This window comes from Poromitra crassiceps (assembly GCF_964638095.1).
Source record: "Poromitra crassiceps genome assembly, chromosome: 5".
Taxonomy (NCBI): Eukaryota; Metazoa; Chordata; class Actinopteri; order Beryciformes; family Melamphaidae; genus Poromitra; species Poromitra crassiceps.
The window spans coordinates 52,004,460-52,025,907 of record NC_139642.1 but is presented as its reverse complement, the minus strand read 5'-3'; the positions used below and the strand labels follow the sequence as shown (position 1 = coordinate 52,025,907).

Sequence of the window (21,448 nt, the reverse complement as noted above, 5' to 3'; positions counted from 1 at the left end):
GATGAAGCGTGTGAAGGAAGAGGAGGAGAGGAAGGATGGAGAGAAGGAGAGGAAGGAGGGAGCGGAGGAGAGGAAGGAGGGAGAGGAGGAGGGAGGAGAGAAGAAGGAGGGAGAGGAGGAGGGAGGAGAGAAGAAGGCAGACAGTGATGTTCAGAAGAAAGAGGTGGAGGTGAAGGGGCCTCAGCAGAAGCGGGTGATGGAGAAGGCGAGTGACGAGGCCACACATCAGTTTGAGAGAGAGAGGCTGGAGGGAGGAGAGGAGGAGGAGGAGGGAGGAGACGAGGGAGACAGGGACGAGGAGGACGAGGACGGATACGTCAGGGAGGACGATCAGGGGGACGGAGACAATGCCGAGGAGGACGAAGGAGAGGTACACAACGTGCTATTTCAACAGTAGACTTTATGTTGTGTATAACGTTGATATGCACGTATCTACTGCACAAACATGATATGCAACATGTTCTGGTTTCTTTGATATTCTACGTATCTGTGGATTGCAGAAACGTACATACTGACATTTTATTCTGGCGACCAAACTGGGGAGAGTGTGTTTGCTGAGCCTTTCTCTCTGTCTGCAGGAGCTGCTCGAGATCGAGTCAGAGCTGCGCAGAGTTGCTGCAGAGCTGAGGGAGCTTCGCAGAGGATAAGACCCACCCACACACACACACACACACACACACACACACACACACACTCAGGCGCACACACACACACACACACACACACACACACACACACACACACACACACACTCAGGCACACACACACTCAGGCACACACACACACACACACACACACACACACACTCAGGCACACACACACACACACACACACACACACACACACACACACACACACACTCAGGCACACACACACACACACACACACACACACACACACACACACAGCAGGCTTGACTTGACACATTCACAGTTCACACATTCTCGATTAACGCTCTTCAGATCCCTACAGTACTCTGAGAAATGTCTTCAGCGGTGAATCTGTAACACGGGACTTTAGGAGAAAACTGTACATACCGCTCTTTCATTTCTGCTTTCGGAGCGCCTGGAATGTGATGTCATCCTTTGCTCGACGCCTCCCTTGAGTATTTGGGGGCGGCTGTGGCTCAGGAGGTAGAGCGGGGTCGTCCACTAATCAGAGGGTCGGTGGTTCGATCCCCGGCTCCTCCAGTCCGCATGTCGAAGTGTCCTTGGTCAAGACACTGAACCCCCGAATTGCTCCTGATGGCTGTGCCTGCCAGCACCCTGTGTGGCAGCTTGTCGCCTTCGGTGTGTGAATGGGTGAATGTAGGCACATTGTAAAGCGCTTTGGATAAAAGCGCTATATACTGTAAGTGCAGTCCATTTACCATTTGTGAGAGGTGAAGGTGTCGAGGAAAGGAAAACGTGTATTCTAGACCACATCCTTCATGTCCATCTCCACTCGTGTGTAAATGCTGTTTGTAGGGTAGACAGATCATTTCAGTCGGGTCACACGTGAACCCAGCATCTTCATGAATCACTATGTTAGACGAGAAATTGCCAATCATCGATGAATACCGGCAACCCTGAGAACTGATCCTTCTTTTCCCTGAAAGTATGTGTTCTTGATGGGGGGGAAAAGTTCTCTTCGATACGTAATCTGTGTTATTTCTATATATATTTTGTGCAATAATCGATGACTGTGTGTAAGCTGTTCCTGCTGTTCCGACTGTTAATGTAGGCAACGTATTGCTGATATTTCTACACAGAAACACACATTATTTCTCTCCTCTCGATGATAGAGTAGTAAGGAGGATTGCGTTTCATTTGGCTCATGCACTGTTAAAACCAGACTGTTTGCCAAGAACCGGGGTGACACCCACAAATCCTGCAGGCCGACGCGCAAACGACACACTAGGGCATTCACGACTGCTGCATTTTAGTCATCGACTCCTTCCAAAAAGTAGTCGACTAGTCACTGGAGATTTTAATTTTTTTACCCAATAAAAAATGATCGCTTCTTATCAAAAAGGTCTCAAAAACAGCCAGTAAAGGGTTAACTAATGTAGGCGGGACCAACCTTGTATGTGAAATAGCAGAGTCCTGATTGGTTTACAAATGAGAGGCTAAACCCCAGCAACTTGTCTGAGCTGGAGACAACGTCTTTCCCTCTCTAAATACATTAAATTATGTTTATTTAACATGGCAGCATGGAGAAAATTATTGTTCAAACAAATCAATGTTCAATTAATTAATTTATATTCTTTATTCCTAAAACCACTCGTCGACTATGATGTCGACGAGTGGTTTTGATAGTCGACTAGTCTGTGAAACCTCTACGTCACACACGGCGACAGGATGTGATGTACTTACAGCTTCTAAGGTCTAAAAGTGTCACCTCGGGTTCACAGCCAGCTTTGCACTTATCTTACACTGATCTTAACAAGCCAAGGAGGAGTCGAGGGAAGAGGGAGACACTTAAGCCATTTGTTGTCACTCGGTTACAGCGACACTGACAAAATAATATTGACGACTGCTCAGTAGTGTTACATCACTCTGTTTCCATGGCTGCTGTTCTCATGCCACCCATGTAAATAAATATATATATAGGCCAGAGCATTGTCTTTGTAAGCCAAGGTCATAGGAACATGTGAAGCAACGGCGCCCCCAGGTGGTCATGGGATAGAAATGCACACAGCGCAGGAGATTACCAGGGTTACTATTGGAGGCCCATTAACTGCAATAACACAATATAGACTACAGCACATGTGAATGCAATAATTAGCCAAATACATTCGAATGAATTATCTCATGTATTTTAATATGTAATCAAAGTGCATCATATAGTACTCTAAATATAATCTCTTTTTTCTACACAACAACAAGATTTACAACACATTTGTGTATTTGAACGCTGGCCATGCAGCCTTTCAACGTGTATAAACACATAGTAATAACACACATGTAATCAGTTAACACTGATTCAGTTCATTACTGTCTATTCCAAAGATTATGAGGTGTTTGTTCACTTGAGATTAACTGAAAAATGAATGTATTATAATTTTTTCTATAGAAGTGCAAAAGGTTCCCACAATATCTATCTTACAAGCCAGCAGACAGATGTTTGGAAAATGTCTAGGGGGAGAGATGAGGGAATAGGAGACATTTCAAACAATAGGAAAAGGATAAAAACAACCATTTGTAATATTACTGGCCAATCAGAGTGCTGTATTTTGTGCCTGCTGTATCTTCTTCTATGCTACCTATCAATCAATAAACGCAAAGTGTACTGAACCACTCTGCATCATCTGTTTGGTTTGTGGTTGTCATTAATTAAGTACCATCTCTTAACCGGAATGTTAATTATTTGGGTTCTGGTAAGGAAATTAGTGGACACTAGAGAGTACAATGTAAGTCAGCGTAGAGCTAAATCTGAGTGAGAAAGCGTGGGTTTTGTGTTTCTCTTGGGTCCCAGGAAGCTGACGAGGCACTGTAGAAATCGGTAAGCCACTCCTGAGGCTGCTTAATGGCTAGCTGTCTGCGCAGATGGGCCACCTGTAGCCTGCGTAGCCTCAGGAGGTCCAGCAGCAGTCTGTCGGTCCAATAACCACTCAATGTGGCTGAGCAGAGAGGAGAAAAACTGGGGGACCCCTTCATAGCCTGAGAGAGAGAGAAGGGGGGGTGTGACATAACTTCACTATGTATGCTTGTGCGTGTGTGTGCTCGTTAGGGCTGGGTATCGGTACTCGATACCTTTAATTTAAAGGTATCGCCCGAAATAATGACCAAGTGTAGTGTCGAAACGTAAAAAAAAACGATACCTGCAGTCAATCCTTCTTGTACACAGATCTAGCAAAAAAGACTATTTGTACTGTATGGTTTTTCTCACAGCCAATCACCGCAAGCGTTCTTCGATTGAATGCAGCTGTGGCGGTGAAGTCGAGCGTGGTCGTGTATGTGATGGAGTCTGCAGAACCTTCATCGTGGCACCGAGGTGCCGCCAAAATGTTCAAAAGTATGTAAAAAAAAAAAAAAAGATATCGAATGAAGTACTCGGTATCGCTTTAAGGGTATTGGTATACTGATATTGTTACTGGTATCGTCATTTTTGTAAACGATACCCAGCCCTAGTGCTCGTAAATAGCGCCTACCTGGGAAGATGTTGATGTCGATGACGCTGAGGGTGTGTGTGTGTATGTTGATGATGACGTCCACGCCGAACAGGGCCATGCCCAGCAGCACCCGGAGCTCCCCGGCCAGGGCGGCCACCGCCTCGGAGCTGGGAGGGGGGAGGCATGGCATCTGCTCGTCCAGCTGAGGACAGCAGGGGGAGACAAACACAAGGGTCAATGTGGGATATAAAAGGCAGAAACTGTGAGGCGATGAAAGTGTTTTTTTTTTTTTTTTTTTTGTCAAAGGCACCATCCACCCGTGACTTTGTCTAAAAAAGACGTTTTGGTATTGAAGACGTTTCTTTCACTGCACTTTTGATACACGGGACATATTACATGTGTGTTTGCGGCTGGTTTGTCATTTGTAATACTGACCGCTGTGAGGTGGGAGTTGGACTCTGGCTTGGACACCTCATGGCTATTGAAGAAGATGGTCTCCCTGTCTGGAGGCACAGAGAAACCACAAATACAATGGAACAATAGTAAAGATCGAGAGAAGAAGAGCGAAAAAACAAGAGGAGAAGAGAAGAGCGAAAAAACAAGAGGAGAGGAGAGGAGAGGAGAGGAGCGGGAGAGGAGAGATCTACCACAGGGTCCAGGGGGGAAGTTCTTGAGCGAGGGTCTCTCCACACAGAAGTGTCTTCCTCCCACCACAAACACCTTGTGCAGCACGGCCCCGTGGTTGACGAAGCTCTGGAGCACACAGGGCGGACGCACGTCAGCCAGGCCCCCCGCACCGAAGATCAGAGACATCTGGAGGAACATACAGAGAGAAGGAATGGCTGTTCAATGAATGAACAACACAAACACAACAAGTGTCTGCATCTTTGAGTTTCTAGGAAAGCGCTCTATAAAGTAAATGTATTATTATGATTATTAAGAAGATAGCCGCACAGCGCTCACCTCATGGGAAAGCGAGCCATGGGCCACTCTGGTTTTACAAACTGGTGGCAACAGAGACAAAGAGGAAGTGAGCATGTCAGCATAAATTGTTCAATAGAATATAAATACAATGTAAATTGCTCAGCCGTGAGATGAGATGAAACCTTTATTAAATATATTATTATTATTATTACCTTATTATGAATTCTTAACTATCTCATAATGACTTCTTACTTAGCATTCAAAGACAAAGAAGTACTGGGATTAGCACACTTTAAAGCGTCATTCCTGAGAGGCTACAAACACAGTGTACTGACTGAGAGGGAAGCTGATGCCCTGGGTCACCATCGCCTCCTGAAGGGACACCATGTCACTGGCACTGTGGATCTCAAGATAAGGAGGACTGCAGATACACCAGTCTGTAGAACAGAATGGAATTATAAAGAAACGTCATTGTCCATTTCAGAGCATAATGCATTTCCAGAAGATCTGTTTGCCTGATCAAAAAGGGAGGTGTCTGTATCTTCCACCACCACACAGTAAATGGACAGTATTTACAGTATACAGTAGTTAGTTAGTTAGTTAGTTACTTTATTGACACAATATTAAAATATTGGGGTCCAAACAATAAAAATCAAAATAATCAATAAATTACAAGATATAAATACTCCCATCATCAATACAACAATTAAATCACAAATACAATATATTACAACATAAACATAAACATTACAATACAGACACCGACATCAGTCAGCCAGAACTTGCTGGTGCTCCAACACTGCAGTACATGTGGTTTGGAGTTGTAGGCTATACTGCACCTCGGAGCGAGTTGTGCAGCTTGCTCATGATCCGATAGGAGGTGAAGCGGTCCAGCAGCTGGGTCATGGCAGGCAGGGGGTCCAGAAGAACTGTACTGGGGTGAGCTGACACATAACTCTGGGATGTGAAAGAGAGAGGGGAGACTTCTCAATTTCCCAGCACCACTGGTTGATGCATTTCATTATGGTCATTAGCAAATATAGTGTATTGACTGTATGCAAGTGTAACGGAGGTGAATCAGCGTTGATTCCTCGTGAGTCCAGTGTGGTAGCGAGTGGATTGGTTAAACTCACTCCCCAGTATAAAGGGAGCTAGCTCTCTTGGTGGAGTGGTTACTGTCTTTGACTCCCAAGCCGAAGGTCAGCGGTTCGTATCCACCCCTGGGCAAGCCCTTAACATGGGTTGCTGCAAGTACCACCTACACAACGCCGTTACACAAGTAATCCACATTCCTATCACAATGAAAACCAGGGTGACAATGTTTATATACTGTATGTCTTGGTGCAGCAAAAGGGCCTCACATTTAGTGCAAGAGGATTTGCCGCAGCCATTTTGAACACTGGGTAGGAAACTACAGGATTAGTATAAAATGTATGTTTCTCCAAAGCACACCACACACCCCTACTTCCAACATCTATGGAGTGAGGAACACACTGGTCGAGGTGATGCTTGTGGAAAGGTTTTCTCTTTGAACTGGGCGCACAGGTTGTGATGTGTATAACAACCATCATTTCGAATAGCCTTCCATATCCATTGCAATGGACCCCTTTTTCACAGCAGCCATTTAGTGTCTAAAAGGCAGGGGAACACACAGGTACGTGCAACCAAAATACTAATGAGGGTTTGGCCAACTTCCGATTTGTGTTCCAGTGCTGGGGCCGCTGTGTTTACCCTGCCTTTTAGACACAAACTCGCTGCTGTGGAAAAGGTCCATATATTCAAGAATGGACTGGCCATTGGGACTACCGGAGGACGTGGACCACCGGGGAGGCCTGTGTAATGATTTTTATTTGTATATGTTTGTAGTACCGATCAATCAGTTTGATCAGGCAGAAGACCAGGCTCTTTATATATTTTAGACCTAACAATTGAAACAATTCTCACATGCACTGGCTATTTCACTGCACAGGTCAGTTGAAACAATTTCCCAACGAGAGCATGGCCTAAGTGCTTGTTAGTCATGCTCTGGAATGGTTTGGCATTTAGTCTTAATTCCGGCCTTTGAAAATGCATGATGGAAACAACGATTTTTAGCATGGTGTCTTTGATACGAGTTGCCTTCAAACTGAATACAGTATAGCTCTGTGTGTGTCACCCTCCTCGGGCACCACAGTGTGTTAATCCTGGCCTGGTTCTACTCAATAGGAATAGGAGTTCATGGATATAGTTCTTGAGGCTAAAGTGGCGCAAAGCCTTGTGAACACGCTATAAGTACTATCACGTTGTACAAGCGATAACGTTACTACTACTGTAGGTAAATCCACCTGGAAGTTGGCGAGAAGCTGCTGCGATTGGCTGTCGTGCTCGGCCTCCACGATGACATCAGACAATTTGTGGATGATGATGTGGAAGGGTCCCTGGGACGCCAGTGGCCGGCTGAGGTCGATCTATACCACAGGGGAGAAACACTACACATCTGGACATCCTCTGGATACATTATGCTCATCTGGTTGACCTGGCAAACACAAGTGGGGCATGAGGAGCTCTGAGGAACTTTTGATTGAGATCATTGTCGGGGAATGCTTTTGGGGATGTAATGATGACATGTCATGTGTAAACACATGGGGTCATGATCAAGATGATTGATAGCCTCTCTCAGGCCAGTGGTGTTAGTGCCGGTGCCACGACGTGCCTCCTCCCCATCCCCGTTGCTGCCTGTCACTACTTGCTGCTTCCTTTTCACCAGAAGAGCAGCGCCCTCTTCATGTTTTACGCTGTAACTCCATCTCCCATGGTGTCACAGCAACACAGCACATTCCCTGGGAAGTTCGGCCCGGTGGCAAACAATGTAACAGTGTGCAGCGTAGGGTCTGAATTGGGCAGAATCAAAATAGCACTGTAATGGATTTAGTGTCGTCAAAATACACTACTTTGATATGAAGCCATGTCATAAACTCACATAAAACGTGTGGGAAACGATTAAATCATTATTGCATGTATTCCACTCTCTCCCAAGCTGCTGTAGAGACATTCGAATACAATGACATGTTTTGGCAGTGCCGGCCAAGCAGGCTTTGTTTATAGTACTGCTTGAATGAGAGTGCTGGGGGTACATGGCTGCTTGAAGGAGAGTGCTGCGGGTGGCTGCTTGTGAATTAGGGCAAAACAAATACACTTGACTTGACTTGACTGGCAGCAGGTGGCTGTGACACATAATGTTAAGGTGGCAGACACCTGTAAATGACACTCTATGTGTGGGTGTGTGGTCATGTGCCAGCTCCTCTCCTGTGTGCTGCGCCTACAATGCAGTTACTGACTGTCATTACTGTCACTATCTCACTTTAACTGTGACTTACCGGTAATTGCTTTTGTTTAACTGTCTGTCATCTTGCTGTATGTGTAAACGTAAATGACACACATAGAGCTGCAATGATTCATCGATTAGTTGTCAACTATTGAATTCACAACCATTTCGATCGTCGGTTAAGAGTAATTTTTCGACAGATGAATTAACAATCAAAATAACCGTTAATTGCAGCCCTACACACACACACGCACACGCACGCACGCACGCACGCACGCACACACACACACACACACACACACACACACACACACACACACACACACACACACACACACACACACACACACACACACACACACACACACACACACACACACACACAACACACACAATGTTGATTACATAGTTCCAGCCTTTAAAAAAAAAATCTTCCACACTTTTCACCACATAATTTCACACTTCTTAATCCCTTCATTGTACCTATAACCAAAATCAACATAATGATACAATTGTGTATTATTATTCATGAATCACTTACCTCTACCACCTCCACCCCATGGCCTCTGCAGAAAAATTACAATGTGCAAAGTTGGTGCTGTGTCACTTCTCAAACGATTAGATTAGCTTATGAAATGAATAGTGTCGACTTACGCACAGAGCTCTGCAAAGGCGTCCAGGTTCATCCTCCTGCGCTTCTTCTCGCTGAGGCAGAAGCCCACCCTGCGGCCTGACATAGCTGCGTCTCTGGGGGCCACTGGCGACCAAATGACAGCCAGGAGAGAGAGAAAGAGAGAGAGAGAGAGAGAGAGAGAGAGAGAGAGAGCGAGAGAGAGAGAGCGAGAGAGAGAGAGCGAGAGAGAGAGGGGGGGGGGGCGGTGTAGTAGGCTATGCCTCGCCTCGATCTTATCCATTCAATCCTCATAAAATGTCTGCTAGGCTAGTCATATCGACAGAACCCCTCACTTTTTTTAAGTACACCTCTTACAGTTATAAGTAGGCCTACAGCTATTTTAATATATCCATGCACCAGACCAGTCATGAGGTCACACTTCCTTATTGGTTATTGTTAGTGCGCGCAGTGCGCAACTCATTAGAATAACAGAAAGAGAAAGTAAAAACTTACAGGGAAGTTCCATTATGCTGCTTGCTTTTCACTGACACTCACTCACTCAGTCACAGACAGGACAGAACAGGACAGTGGAGTATTTGCTGGTCAGGTTCAGCCTGTGAAGGTGCATGGAGTTGTAAGAGTGTTACTTTGAGTTCATTTGAGGTCACATTTGTTTTGACGCGTGCTAGGAAATGTCCCGCGGGTCCCACGCTGGTTTCGACCGACACATCACCATCTTCTCACCGGAGGGCCGCCTCTACCAAGTCGGTAAGACCTGTTTTCTCCTTACTGAACCACGACTAACTGCTAATAATAACCCGCAGAAACATATGCTTTGAATGATAAGGGTGGAGTGGAGCTCTGAGCGGATCAAAGATTTGACACACCAGTTAGCAAAACTGCTATCTAGGCTAGTAGTCTACTTTCTTTTACAATCTTTATTATTACCAAAATAACACCACACAACTTGACACAAGTGGGCTATCTGCTATGTGGTAAATATGAGGATGACTCAATTTTGATAAATAAGATAACCTTATAATTCTAATGTCACAAAATATACAAAATATGTTTTTGTTTGTTTGTTTTTTAAGTGGCACTTTTAAAATATTGAGCTTGGATTTAGTTATGGTTCTATCTGACTTTTTGGAAATCAGAATTGAATTGTCCACATATTCATGAACATTGAACGACCAAACATGCTTGTTCTCAACAGATGGACAGTGAAAACGTTCTGTTCTGTTCTATTCTATTCTATTCTATTCTATTCTATTCTATTCTATTCTATACTGTTTTGCAGAGTATGCCTTTAAAGCCGTCGCCCAGGGTGGCTTAACGTCAATTGGAATCCGGGGGATGGACTGTGCCGTGGTGGTCACACAGAAGAAAATACCAGTAAGACATTGTGACACATTTAAATTATTTATTTATGTCCACATAGATACAGAGTACAAAGGACATAAACACTAGTAATGCAATCAGATGTTGGGACACACACACACACACACACACGCACACGCACACGCACACGCACACACGCACCCACACACACACACACACACACAACACACACACACACACACACACACACACACACACACACACACACACACACACGCGCGCGGGGGGGGGGTGATGTGCAGTAAAGGGGTCAGATATGACCAGTGAAGCCTGACAGAGTGGTGACTCCAGCTTTCTGCTGACTTGACTGTGGAAGATATTACAGCATAGACCCAATACTCACATTACCAAGCCAGACGCAGCTTTGTGCTTTAGAAAGTCTTCATGTCGGTTTCAATTTCTGATCATCATCATCATAATATTTGACTTTCTATTGAAAAATAAATCAGGAGATCATTCAGGATTAATGTTCCATCTCAGCTACTGTACAATCATGCATTTACGCTACATAATTATATTGACCGACTAAGAACATCTTGTCAGTCACCAAGTATTGCTCCTCTTTGTCCCCAAATTGCTCTAAGCATGTATATTTTTATATGTTTGGGGCATCCAGGTGTAGCAGTAGATTCCCTGCCTATCAAGATGAGGGTTGCAGGTTGGAGCCCCTGTGTTACCTCTGGCTTGGTCGGGCGTCCATACAGACACAATTGTCTGCGGGTGGGAGGCCGGAATAGGGCTATGTGTCCTGGTCGCTGCACTACAGTAGTGGCTTCTCTGGTTGGTCAGGGTGCCTATGGGCGGGAGGGGAACTGGGGAGAATAGCGTGATCCTCCCATGTGTTACGTCCTGCTGGTGAAACCCCTCGCTGTCAGGTGAAAAGAAGCGACTGGCGACTGCACATGTATCGGAGGTTGCATGTGCTAGTAGTCTACAGCTCGGCAGAGGGGGTGGAGCGACGGTCAGGTCAGCCTAGCAGGGGGAATTGGCCGAGTACAATCGCTGAAATATCGGTGCCCTTTGTCACAAGATGGTATAATGTAAAGAGGATGTGACACTCTGACCTTTAGCGTCTGAGGAAGGGCCGGTGTGGCCCGAAACGTCACGCTGTGTTGATAATAAAAAACCTAAACGGGAGCTCCTCGGTGTGTGGATTGTTTCTTTTTCACTGTAAGTACTCTATTGATCCAGCACCCAGGCCCAGTGTGTTTTTTTTTGGATGTGCGTGTCCCTACCTACTTTTTACACTCTGACCTTTACCCACACACAGGACAAGCTGCTGGACTCCTCCACCCTCACCAACATGTACAAACTGACCCCTCGCATCGGCTGTGTGATGACCGGACACGGGGGTATGGATCCACCACACGCACGCACGCCCGCACTCACGCACGCACGCACACGCACACACACACACACACACACACACACACACACACACACACACACACACACACACACACACACACACACACACATGCAGCCAGTCTTCTTAGCAGTGGTCTTGTTTGTTGACGGTATTCATACGAATGTCTCAAAATGTATGTGATCATAGTTTGTTTGTTTTTACGTTCAAATGACAGGTAGCATGTGATTAACTGTCTCCCCTCTTCTGTCCCGCGCAGCGGACAGTCGTTCCCAGGTTCACCGGGCGCGAGTGGAGGCGGGGGAATGGAAATACAAGTTTGGTTACGACATCGCGGCGGACGTGTTGTGCCGCCGAATGGCTGACATCTCCCAGGTCTACACACAGAACGCTGAGATGAGGCCTCTCGGCTGCTGTGAGTGGAACCACTCTCTAGTTTTTACACTTTTAATTTTCTGAATTGTGTCTGTTTTGATCAGCCTCCGTCTTCTCCCTCCTCCCTAACCATCCTGATAACGTGAGCTCACATTGTGTTTGGCTCTATCAGCCCACAGCCGTTTCCTGAAATTACAAAGTAACCGGGCCAATCAGGGACTGTCTTGTAGTTGATGTCATCCCTGGGGCAATCAGGGATGGCAAAACAGTAATGGTGTCTCCTGAGGCAAGCGCGATAACGTTAACGTTAGTGGAGTAAACACAGCCATTATGTGCAGTTATTGCAGAAATAGACTCAATAGCAACAATTCAACAAGAACAAGAGTATGCACCAGCGGAGTTTCCCGGAGGAAAAGACGTTTTCGCCATTCTTCCGAGTGGATTTGGATTGGATTGGGCGATGCTGATTGGGTGCAGGAGTTGTCTGTCTGCAAGTACCCCCGGGCCCATGCAGATCGCTGTGGACAGTTGAAGACCAGACTGATCAGTGGAGTGAAACAGAAGGTGAGCTCAGGTTGTCAGCATGGTTTTGACCTGGATACCCTCCTTCTTCTACTCTCCTGCCAGGTATGATCCTGGTGGCCATAGACCCCCAGCAGGGCCCCGTGCTGTATAAATGTGACCCGGCCGGCTACTACTGTGGCTTCAGGGCCACAGCGGTCGGGGCCAAACAGACAGAGGCCAACAGCTACCTGGAGAAGAAACTGAAGAAGAAGCCCGAGCTGAGCCAGGACAGGGCGGTACAGGTAGAGCAAACAAGAGTTTTCTGACTCCCGTTAGAGGGAGCGTCCCGTGACACAAACCCCAAAGTGCCCGTCAACAGCTATAAATCTTATCAAAGTGTCCTTGAGTAAGCCCTCGTTCACACCATACGCCGAAGCTACGCTGAAGCCACGCTGAAGCTACGCTGAAGCCACGCAGTTTCATTTCGGCGTCCTTGTTAACAGGCGAGAGCGTTCACACCAGCCTCACGTGTGCCACGCTCAAGCCACGTTCAAACCACGCTGAAGCGATCGTTCAGGATTCAGTCCTAATTTCCAAGCGTGAAGCTGCCAGGCATGAAGTCAATGCAAGTTGTGGGCGGGGTCAAGGCGCGCCGAGCGAGGCGCTGAGGAAAAGAGAGTGCTTCCTGTGTGACCGGTTTAGCGTGACACTCGGGTTCTGTTAAGCGCCGCTTCAGCTCTGCTTCTGTTAAGCGCCTGGTGTGAACAAAGGCTAAGACTTAACTCTACCTGATCACTGACCCAACATTTCTATGCATACAATATATTGTAGATCAAAGGCTTTTGAAGACTGAATCTTCAGCTTCTGTAATAGTAACCTAACGTAAATGTAATAGGACAGCATGGTGACTCAGTGGTTAGCATTGTTGCCTCACAGCAAGAAGGTCCCAGGTTCGAAACCCCCAGTCCACCCGGGGTCCTTTCTGTGTGGAGTTTGCATGTTCTCCCCGTGTTCGTGTTTCCGGTACTCCGGCTTCCTCCCACCGTCAAAGACTTGGATGTTACTCTGGTCAGTGCCCCTGACCACAGCACTGGCAAAAGAACTGGAGTTGGTCCCTAGGCACTGTACTGCAGCTGCCCACTGCTCCTATAGGTAGGTACCTAGTGTAGGATGGGTCAAATGTAGAGGATACATTTCCCCACAGGGATAATAAAGTATTCAAATACATAATAGTAATGAGTTACTCCTTGGGCAAAAAGTTGGAACTCTACTAGTAGTAGTATTTTTCAATTTCACCTTGATTGAAAACCTTTGCTCGACAGTACCCACACGACTAGTAAAGAACAGCCTAGCTTTGGTTGTATTTTAGCACCTCGGTGTGTTCGTTTTCCATATTATGTGTTAAAAGATGGTTTAGGTGTTTGCTGTATGGGACAGAAGTTGGTGTTTATGTATTTAAGCTAGTCAGCAGCACCCTCACGTTATCCACCCTCTTCCTTTCCAGATGGCGATCTGCTGTCTGTCCTCCGTCCTGTCCATGGACTTCAAGGCCAGTGAGCTGGAGGTGGGAATAGTCACCAGGGAACAACCTAAGTTCAGGTAACTTGAACTCTAGCTGGAGTGGTTTTGTTTTTGTTTGATATGGAGGTCTGAATGGTGAGTTTAGACCAATGATGAAGGATCATGTGGTACTTCAGAGACTCAAAGAAGCTGCTTTGGATTATTGTCTTTTGGAGTTGTTAGAAAACTTGACTATGTTCACTATTTTATGTGATTTAGATTCCCCCCCCCCCCCCACACACACACACACATTGTCTTGATCATGTAATGTTGTCAGTATGAATTCATGTGTTCTTGTATGTTGCTAGTCTTTTATTTTGGTCATGATTCTGCTTAACCCATTGATACCTGATGCAGCATTTGTGTGTGTATCCCTTTAAGACGGCGAACCGCGTCACACGGTTCACGGTCTTAAAGGGATACACACACAAATGAGGGATATACACGCAAATGCTGCATCAGGTATCAATGGGTTCATCTCAGTGGAACTACGGTAAGCTTGTTAAATGAAAGTTTAATGACAAAAAGAAAAGAAAAAGAATGCACCCTTCATACCATATCAAAAGTTGATAGAGGCACTGGGCTGTTTATGTAGGGCTTGACATGGCTGTGTCAACTCACCTTTTGTTTTCTCCCCTCTCCCTCCTCTAGGACCCTCTCTGAGCCAGAGACAGAGGTCCACCTGGTCGCCATAGCAGAACGGGAGTAAAGGTGCCCACACTTCAGACCATGCTTCATGATAGTATTTCGTTTTCCAGCATCTTTGAATTAGCCCACTGAAGAGCAATGTTACCAACCAGTATGTGCAGTACACTACCTTTCCACCTGGGATGTCTCCAGAGCTTCATCAAGCACACCTCCAGAAGATGTTTGACGCTTGTCATGATGCACTGGTTAAGTGGGGCTTCACCAGACATTTTCACTGGGCTTCTTTATAGAATAGACTAACACAATGATAACATAGACATAGTATACCAAGGTTTTAATATATCATATGGTCATAAAGTAACTGGGCACATGGAGCCATCTTGGATAAACGTGAAACTTGAGTGGACAGTAAAGAAATATTTAGATGCCAGCTACCTGGTATGGCTTCCTGTGTTCTTGTTTGAGTGTGTAAAGAATAATTTAGTTTTCATCCATCTCATTCATGCCAGATGTTAATCTCACCAGCCTTGTTGTCATCTCCAAACTCCAAATTGCAATAAAAAAAATCTCCAACCGACTCATGGCTGACCTTTTAAAACCGCTGCTAGAATAAAATAGAATCAGAATCAGAATAACTTTATTGATCCCCGGGGGGAAATTAGGTCATGCTACAGTTGCTCACACTCAAGATAGGGAAGAATATAAACATAGAGACATTATAGACGGTTTTCACGGAATGGTCAGTCCTCCACTTGAATGCAACACTGCAACAGGAAGTGAGCTGGGGTTCAATTTAGAATGTTTTTGTTGTCAATTTAAAACCATCTATAGGAAGCATAGAATGAACCAAAAACACACAACAATAAAAAAATAATTAATAGAATAGAAGTTAGGTATACATATACTATATACACGAAAGTGTCAGAAATGTGTGCCTCCTCCTACAATCCTTGTCAAGTACCATTGAATAGAAGTGAATATGTAAGGTACATAATAGTGATGAGTGAGTGATGGTAATAATAATAATAATAATAGTAGTAATAATAATGATAATAATAATAAACACTAAACAGTAAGGTGCATTAGTCCAGTCAGTAAAAGAACATTGATAACAGTGTGGATAGTTGGTTATTGCAAAAGTTGCAGTATTTAGCAGTTTAGCATTGGGTTTTAATGCACAATCAGATATACATGTAAGTGTGTTATCTTATTTATTTTTTCCTCTGTAGACGGGTGAAGTGAAGTGAATAGACAGAGATAATGGACATTATTGTTATAATTATTATTGGTTTTAGCAGGGTGTACATCATGTCCAATACTAGTAAATAAAAAGACAACATGTTAAAGGTTTCAGACCTAGTAGGTCTTTAGATTGCCCTGTTTTGGATCTATTAACAGGTGTCTTAGAAAAATAGTGTTTCTCCACTCGCACTCAATCCAGCACCTACAGAAGCATGTGTATATACCTATCTCCATTACTGAACTCCACTTAGAATAGATTAAAAAAGGCAAATTCCCCAGATTTCCAGATTAAATCTACCGGTATACCAACACTCCCCCTTTTCAGCAGCAGATGGCATCAGTGAGGCGATCATTATGAGATGAGGCAGTTGGTTGCTGGCTCTTGGGCTTGCTAGGCTAGAGAACTGGGAAATACGTCACCTGAGGCCATTAGGGCTCAGACCACAGTCCAGGGTTCACATCATGACATTCAGCTAGAGAAAGAATTGACAATATTGTCATGGGAAATTATTTGAATCAGAATCAGAATCAGAAAGACTTTAATGATCCCCGGGGGGAAATTGGGACAAGTTACAGGAGTCTCAAATGCCTGTGTGTGTCACTCAATGGTGTGTCAGTAATACGTTAATAGCAATACTAATAATAATAGCAGTAATAATCATTATTATTTTTCTAACATGGTAAAAACATGATACTTTTGATAGGGTATTACCGTATCTGCATTTCTGGTTCCCCAAGAATGATACCGTCCACCTACACTACATTATTTGAACACTAGATGGCAATGTTGTAGCTTGTGCTAACTTACTGTAATTTGTGTCTTGAGCGCCAAGGCTTGGGTTTGTACCTTTCTATACCTGGAAGTCTATTTTGACTCAAGGTAAATAATCACAGTGTGAGGTCCGGTGTGTGTATGTATGTAGGTTGTGTGTGTGTGTGTGTGTGTGTGTGTGTGTGTGTGTGTGTTGCGTGCGTGCGTGCGTGCGTGCGTGTGTGTGACACACACAGCTTGTGCATGCAGACTGCCAGGTGACATTCAGTAATTGAATGGGACAGTGATCCGCATCCACAGATTGGTGGGTCATTGTGGAGTGACAGGCGCATACACACACACACACACACACACACACACACACACACACACACAAGACAGAGTCATGTGAGTCTGCATCCACTTTATTGAAACTAGAAGGTAGGTCACAGGTTACCATTATACTTACGGTATACAAGTTACTTATACAATAAAGTGAGGGAAGACAACATTTGATTGATCTACGAGCACGTCTATGTAGCCCCGATAGTGGAGAAAATTATGTTATGCAATTATCTGGAAACTACAAGTGCATGCACTTTAATGCATTAGCTTCATAATTATAGCGGGCTTGGGAGTCCAATCCCATAGATAATAATAAATCATAACAAAGGCCAATAAAACCCTAAAAACAGGATTTTTGTGTATGAATTCTGGCTCCAGGTATTTACACCTCTGGGATGTAAGGTAGTGGCTCTTCAGCTTGTTTGCAGACACAATTAGGATTTAGGCTGAGAGGCTTGTATGATCATTGACTGTCAGTGAGAGCAGCAAACCCTGCTAGTCTCCTTAAAGCTACTAGTGGTATCAGGCCCTAAGCTACAGTGATGGATAGGCCTCTTAACTTCATTCTTCTTTGGCTCTTTCATCCACTTGGCCTTACGGGCGGGTGCACCTTGACTCCTCTCTTAGGTAAACAACATAAAGACACAGAACCTGGCACATGAAATTTGGCCTAATCCATTGGTTCCCAAACTGTGGTCCGCCTGGTGGTCCGCCAGAGAATTGCTTTTTTTTTTTACAGACAAGTTTTTACATAATACACACCCCTCAGGAATATAGCTGGATTGGGCCGATTTTCGGAAATATCGTGATATTTGAGAAATGTCACAATTTTGAACATTTACTTTCAGAGTTTTAAAGCCAGAGTGAAGTTTCTGGTATCATATGAAACTGGAAGACGAATCGATTTGTACCTACCGTGTCATGCTAGCTTGTCAGGAAGGTAGCTAAATAACACTCCAATAGGCTGAATTTTGGCGAGGGAATTCCCCCCCCAAAGGGGTCCTCTTTATTTGTTATACGCAGTGGAAGTGGTCCCTTGGAAATTTGGTTTGTTACGTAGTGGTACTTGGTCGGAAAAGTTTGGGAACCCCTGGCCTAGTCTAAGCCTGTGCCAACTGCCACAAACTGAGCACAGTGTTGCTATATAGATTAAGGCCATTAAGGTGTAACTGGTGACTTGAATCTGGATATTTCTCAGGAGCGGCATGCCCTTGTCCTCATCATCTCAGGCATGGGTGAAAACCTAAAGGAACACAAAACACAGAACAGAGTCTCCATTAGTACCAACAGGCAGCCACTGGGCTTGAGTGCAGCAAAAGAAACATTGACAGATACATCAAGAGAATCGGAAACCGATCCCAGGCGTTTTTCTTAATCAATTGGTTTTTCAGGTTTTCTTCTCCCATTTTCTCCCCAAGCTTGGCCTCCGTCCGATACATGCGCAGCCAGTCGCCAGCCGTTTCTTTTCACCTGACAGTGAGGTGTTTCACCGGCAGGACATAGCGCATGGGAGGATCATGTTATTTCCCCCCAGTTCCCCTCCCCCAGAACAGGCCATTGCCTATAGTCCAGCAGTCCTGCTCCTCAGGCCCCAGAGCCCTGCTGGTTTTCATTCTAGCCATTAGTGTCTGATGATGTACACCTGGACGGCAGGTGAACACAAAGCTGGCAGGATAGAGAACCAACAGTACTTAGAGGAACAACTGATTTAATGTATTCTAATTTTACAATATCAGATTTCAGCTAATGAACACCATATTCTGTTGAATCCCATCCACCCCCACCCCCACACCCCCTTCACCGACTCTGCCTTTGCTTCTCTTCCTCCACCCTCCATCCACACCTCTTCTCCCCTTATCCCTTGCCTCCACCTCCTCCCACCTGTTGTCCTCAACCTCCCTCTCCCTCCCTCCCTCCCTCCCTCCCTGGTATGAAATGCTGACCCTGTGGCTGGTGTCTCCTGGTACTGGGACCGCCTGCCAAGCTGAACGGGCCCAGTGCATCGAGTAGCCCGGCTGTGTGCGTGTGCGCATTTGTGTGTGTGTGTGTGTGTGTGTGTGTGTGTGTGTGTGTTTGTGCGTGTGTGTGTGTTGGGTCACGGCGTGGGGATTAGCTGTGTGTGAGTGATTGCGGGTGACAGCGGCCCTAGCATTAGGGGCCCTGTGGCAGATTTGGTAGGCCTGTTTTAGACACACTAAGCTGGATTTACCAGCAGCAGTGTGTCAGCAGTGATGCAGCCTGCCCGGACCTCCTACAGCACACACACACACACACACACACACACACACACACACACACACACACACACACACACACACACACATACACGTACAGTGTAGTACTGTAGACCCTGGTCACCTCTGACACTACCCGTCTGCCCTGTTCTACCTCTACCCATAATGGCTCTCGCTCCTTCTCTCTCTCTCTTATACTGTAACTAACCCGATCGCCCGAATAAAATGTCGTACAAACTCAAAGAACATTTGAAAGAGAACGTCAGCCTTTTACATTTCTAAAATGTGTCATTTTATGTTTCTTCAAACCTAGAATGTCAATGTCAATTTGAAACAAAATAAAATCTCACTGCCTTTCCAATGTTAAACGCAAATAAAACAGCTTTAATTATCAATGTTGGTCATGTTTAGACAAGTAAAACAACTTGGTTAAGGTCATGATTATGGTTTGGGTTAGGCTGAAATAGCAAAAATGGTAAATGTGACTTACAGTTGAAATGCAGACTTTGGAAACGCTGTGACCATGACCACAACAGCCTTACTGGTCACCTCGCTATTTCAATAGCAGACTCTGTGAGGTGTATAACATTGATACACACGTATCTAGAAACATCATGTTATGCAATGTATTTTGGTTCAGAAATGTGATATATGCATGGATTTCAGAAATGGATGGAGGGTGCTATACTGTAACACATACCAGAAGCTGTGTTTCTCATGAATGGATTCCAAATTTGTCATTTTTAGATTTCAGTCAGCAATACACCAATACACATTATCTTCCCCAAACACTGTGGTACTTTCAATGTCTTCTGTCTCTCAAATCAGAAACACCAGCATGCGATCTGATATCCCCTTACCCAGTATTCTTCTAGCTTAACTTGTGTTTTTCTGTTTTATACAAGAGGAACCATCATAAAAACGTTAGGCCCTAATAGCATATTGAGCCATATCTATTTCTTATTGCTGACAAGCAAAATGTCAAGTCTTCTTCTCACTCACGTTAGTTTGTTGCTTGCCGTTCACACTACAGTAACATGAAGAGTGGAACTATGCTGAGGCACAATGGAGTTGATGGAGCATACAGCATGGACCCACCCCAACATGATGCTCCATTTAATACAAGACTAGTCTGCCAGACTCATGGACAGTCTAATACAAGACTAGTCTGCCAGACTCATGGACAGTCTATTACAAGACTAGTCTGCCAGACTCATGGACAGTCTAATACAAGACTAGTCTGCCAGACTCATGGACAGTCTAATACAAGACTAGTCTGCCAGACTCATGGACAGTCCCTAGACTAGTCTGCCAGACTCATGGACAGTCTCCAGACTAGTCTGCCAGACTCATGGACAGTCTCCCGAATCTTCAAATCCATTTATCTACCGTCAATCGTATTAAACACTCATCTGCTGCTTCTCTGCAGTGAAGTTGAGGGTGTTATGCGGGCTAGGTGGACTAGTGAAGTTGAGGATGTTGTGCGGGCTAGGTGGACTAGTGAAGTTGAGGATGTTGTGCGGGCTAGGTGGACTAGTGAAGTTGAGGGTGTTGTGCGGGCTACGTGGACTAGTGAAGTTGAGGGTGTTGTGCGGGCTAGGTGGACTAGTGAAGTTGAGGGTGTTGTGCGGGCTAGGTGGACTAGTGAAGTTGAGGGTGTTGTGCAGGCTAGGTGGACTAGTGAAGTTGAGGGTGTTGTGCGGGCTAGGTGGACTAGTGAAGTTGAGGGTGTTGTGCGGGCTAGGTGGACTAGTGAAGTTGAGGGTGTTGTGCGGGCTAGGTGGACTAGTGAAGTTGAGGGTGTTGAGCAGGCTAGGTGGACTAGTGAAGTTGAGGGTGTTGAGCAGGCTAGGTGGACTAGTGAAGTTGAGGGTGTTGTGCAGGCTAGGTGGACTAGTGAAGTTGAGGGTGTTGTGTGGGCTAGGTGGACTAGTGAAGTTGAGGGTGTTGTGTGGGCTAGGTGGACTAGTGAAGTTGAGGGTGTTGTGTGGGCTAGGTGGACTAGTGAAGTTGAGGGTGTTGTGTGGGCTATGTGGAGACTAGTGTAAGGTGACCAGATTTCTGAAATGAAAATCGGGGACATTTCCA

The 21,448-nt window shown here is 45.3% G+C and overlaps 2 protein-coding genes across 3 annotated transcripts; one reads left to right on the top strand and one right to left on the bottom strand.

Annotated features, from left to right (window-relative positions):
- Nucleotides 1-2,760: 2,760 nt before the first annotated feature.
- LOC310776951 (inositol-tetrakisphosphate 1-kinase-like) lies at nt 2,761-9,546 on the bottom strand. 2 transcript variants are annotated; one of them, XM_083637175.1, is made up of 11 exons: nt 9,448-9,546; nt 8,976-9,078; nt 8,863-8,887; nt 7,342-7,464; nt 5,857-5,974; nt 5,353-5,454; nt 5,057-5,097; nt 4,741-4,906; nt 4,529-4,596; nt 4,133-4,295; nt 2,761-3,641 (listed from the first exon to the last, which is right to left on the bottom strand). In XM_083637175.1, the coding sequence occupies exons 1-11, from the start codon at nt 9,458-9,460 to the stop codon at nt 3,505-3,507; spliced, it is 1,059 nt and encodes a 352-aa protein (XP_083493301.1). In that variant the 5' UTR covers nt 9,461-9,546; the 3' UTR covers nt 2,761-3,504. The 2 variants fall into 2 exon arrangements, with proteins under 2 accessions (XP_083493301.1, XP_083493300.1); XM_083637174.1 differs by having other exon boundaries at nt 4,814-4,906.
- psma6l (proteasome 20S subunit alpha 6, like) lies at nt 9,473-15,358 on the top strand. Its single transcript, XM_083637176.1, has 7 exons — nt 9,473-9,702; nt 10,235-10,329; nt 11,606-11,687; nt 11,961-12,116; nt 12,704-12,882; nt 14,085-14,179; nt 14,792-15,358. Exons 1-7 carry the CDS (start codon nt 9,627-9,629, stop codon nt 14,847-14,849), a joined length of 741 nt encoding a protein of 246 aa, XP_083493302.1. The 5' UTR covers nt 9,473-9,626; the 3' UTR covers nt 14,850-15,358.
- The last annotated feature ends 6,090 nt before the right edge of the window (nt 15,359-21,448 follow it).

Bases quoted from the DNA above. Each gene is read 5' to 3' on its own strand.
- LOC310776951 (XM_083637174.1), bottom strand. The intron at 5,975-7,341 runs GTGGATTTACCT...TTCACATCCCAG, and splicing joins AGCTTCTCGCCAACTTCCAG to AGTTATGTGTCAGCTCACCC. The intron at 4,597-4,813 runs GTGTTTGTGGTG...CTGTGCCTCCAG, and splicing joins ACGGGGCCGTGCTGCACAAG to ACAGGGAGACCATCTTCTTC.
- psma6l (XM_083637176.1), top strand. From the start codon at position 9,627: ATGTCCCGCGGGTCCCACGCTGGTTTCGACCGACACATCACCATCTTC. The intron at 12,883-14,084 runs GTAGAGCAAACA...CTTCCTTTCCAG, and splicing joins GCCAGGACAGGGCGGTACAG to ATGGCGATCTGCTGTCTGTC. The intron at 14,180-14,791 runs GTAACTTGAACT...TCCCTCCTCTAG, and splicing joins AGGGAACAACCTAAGTTCAG to GACCCTCTCTGAGCCAGAGA.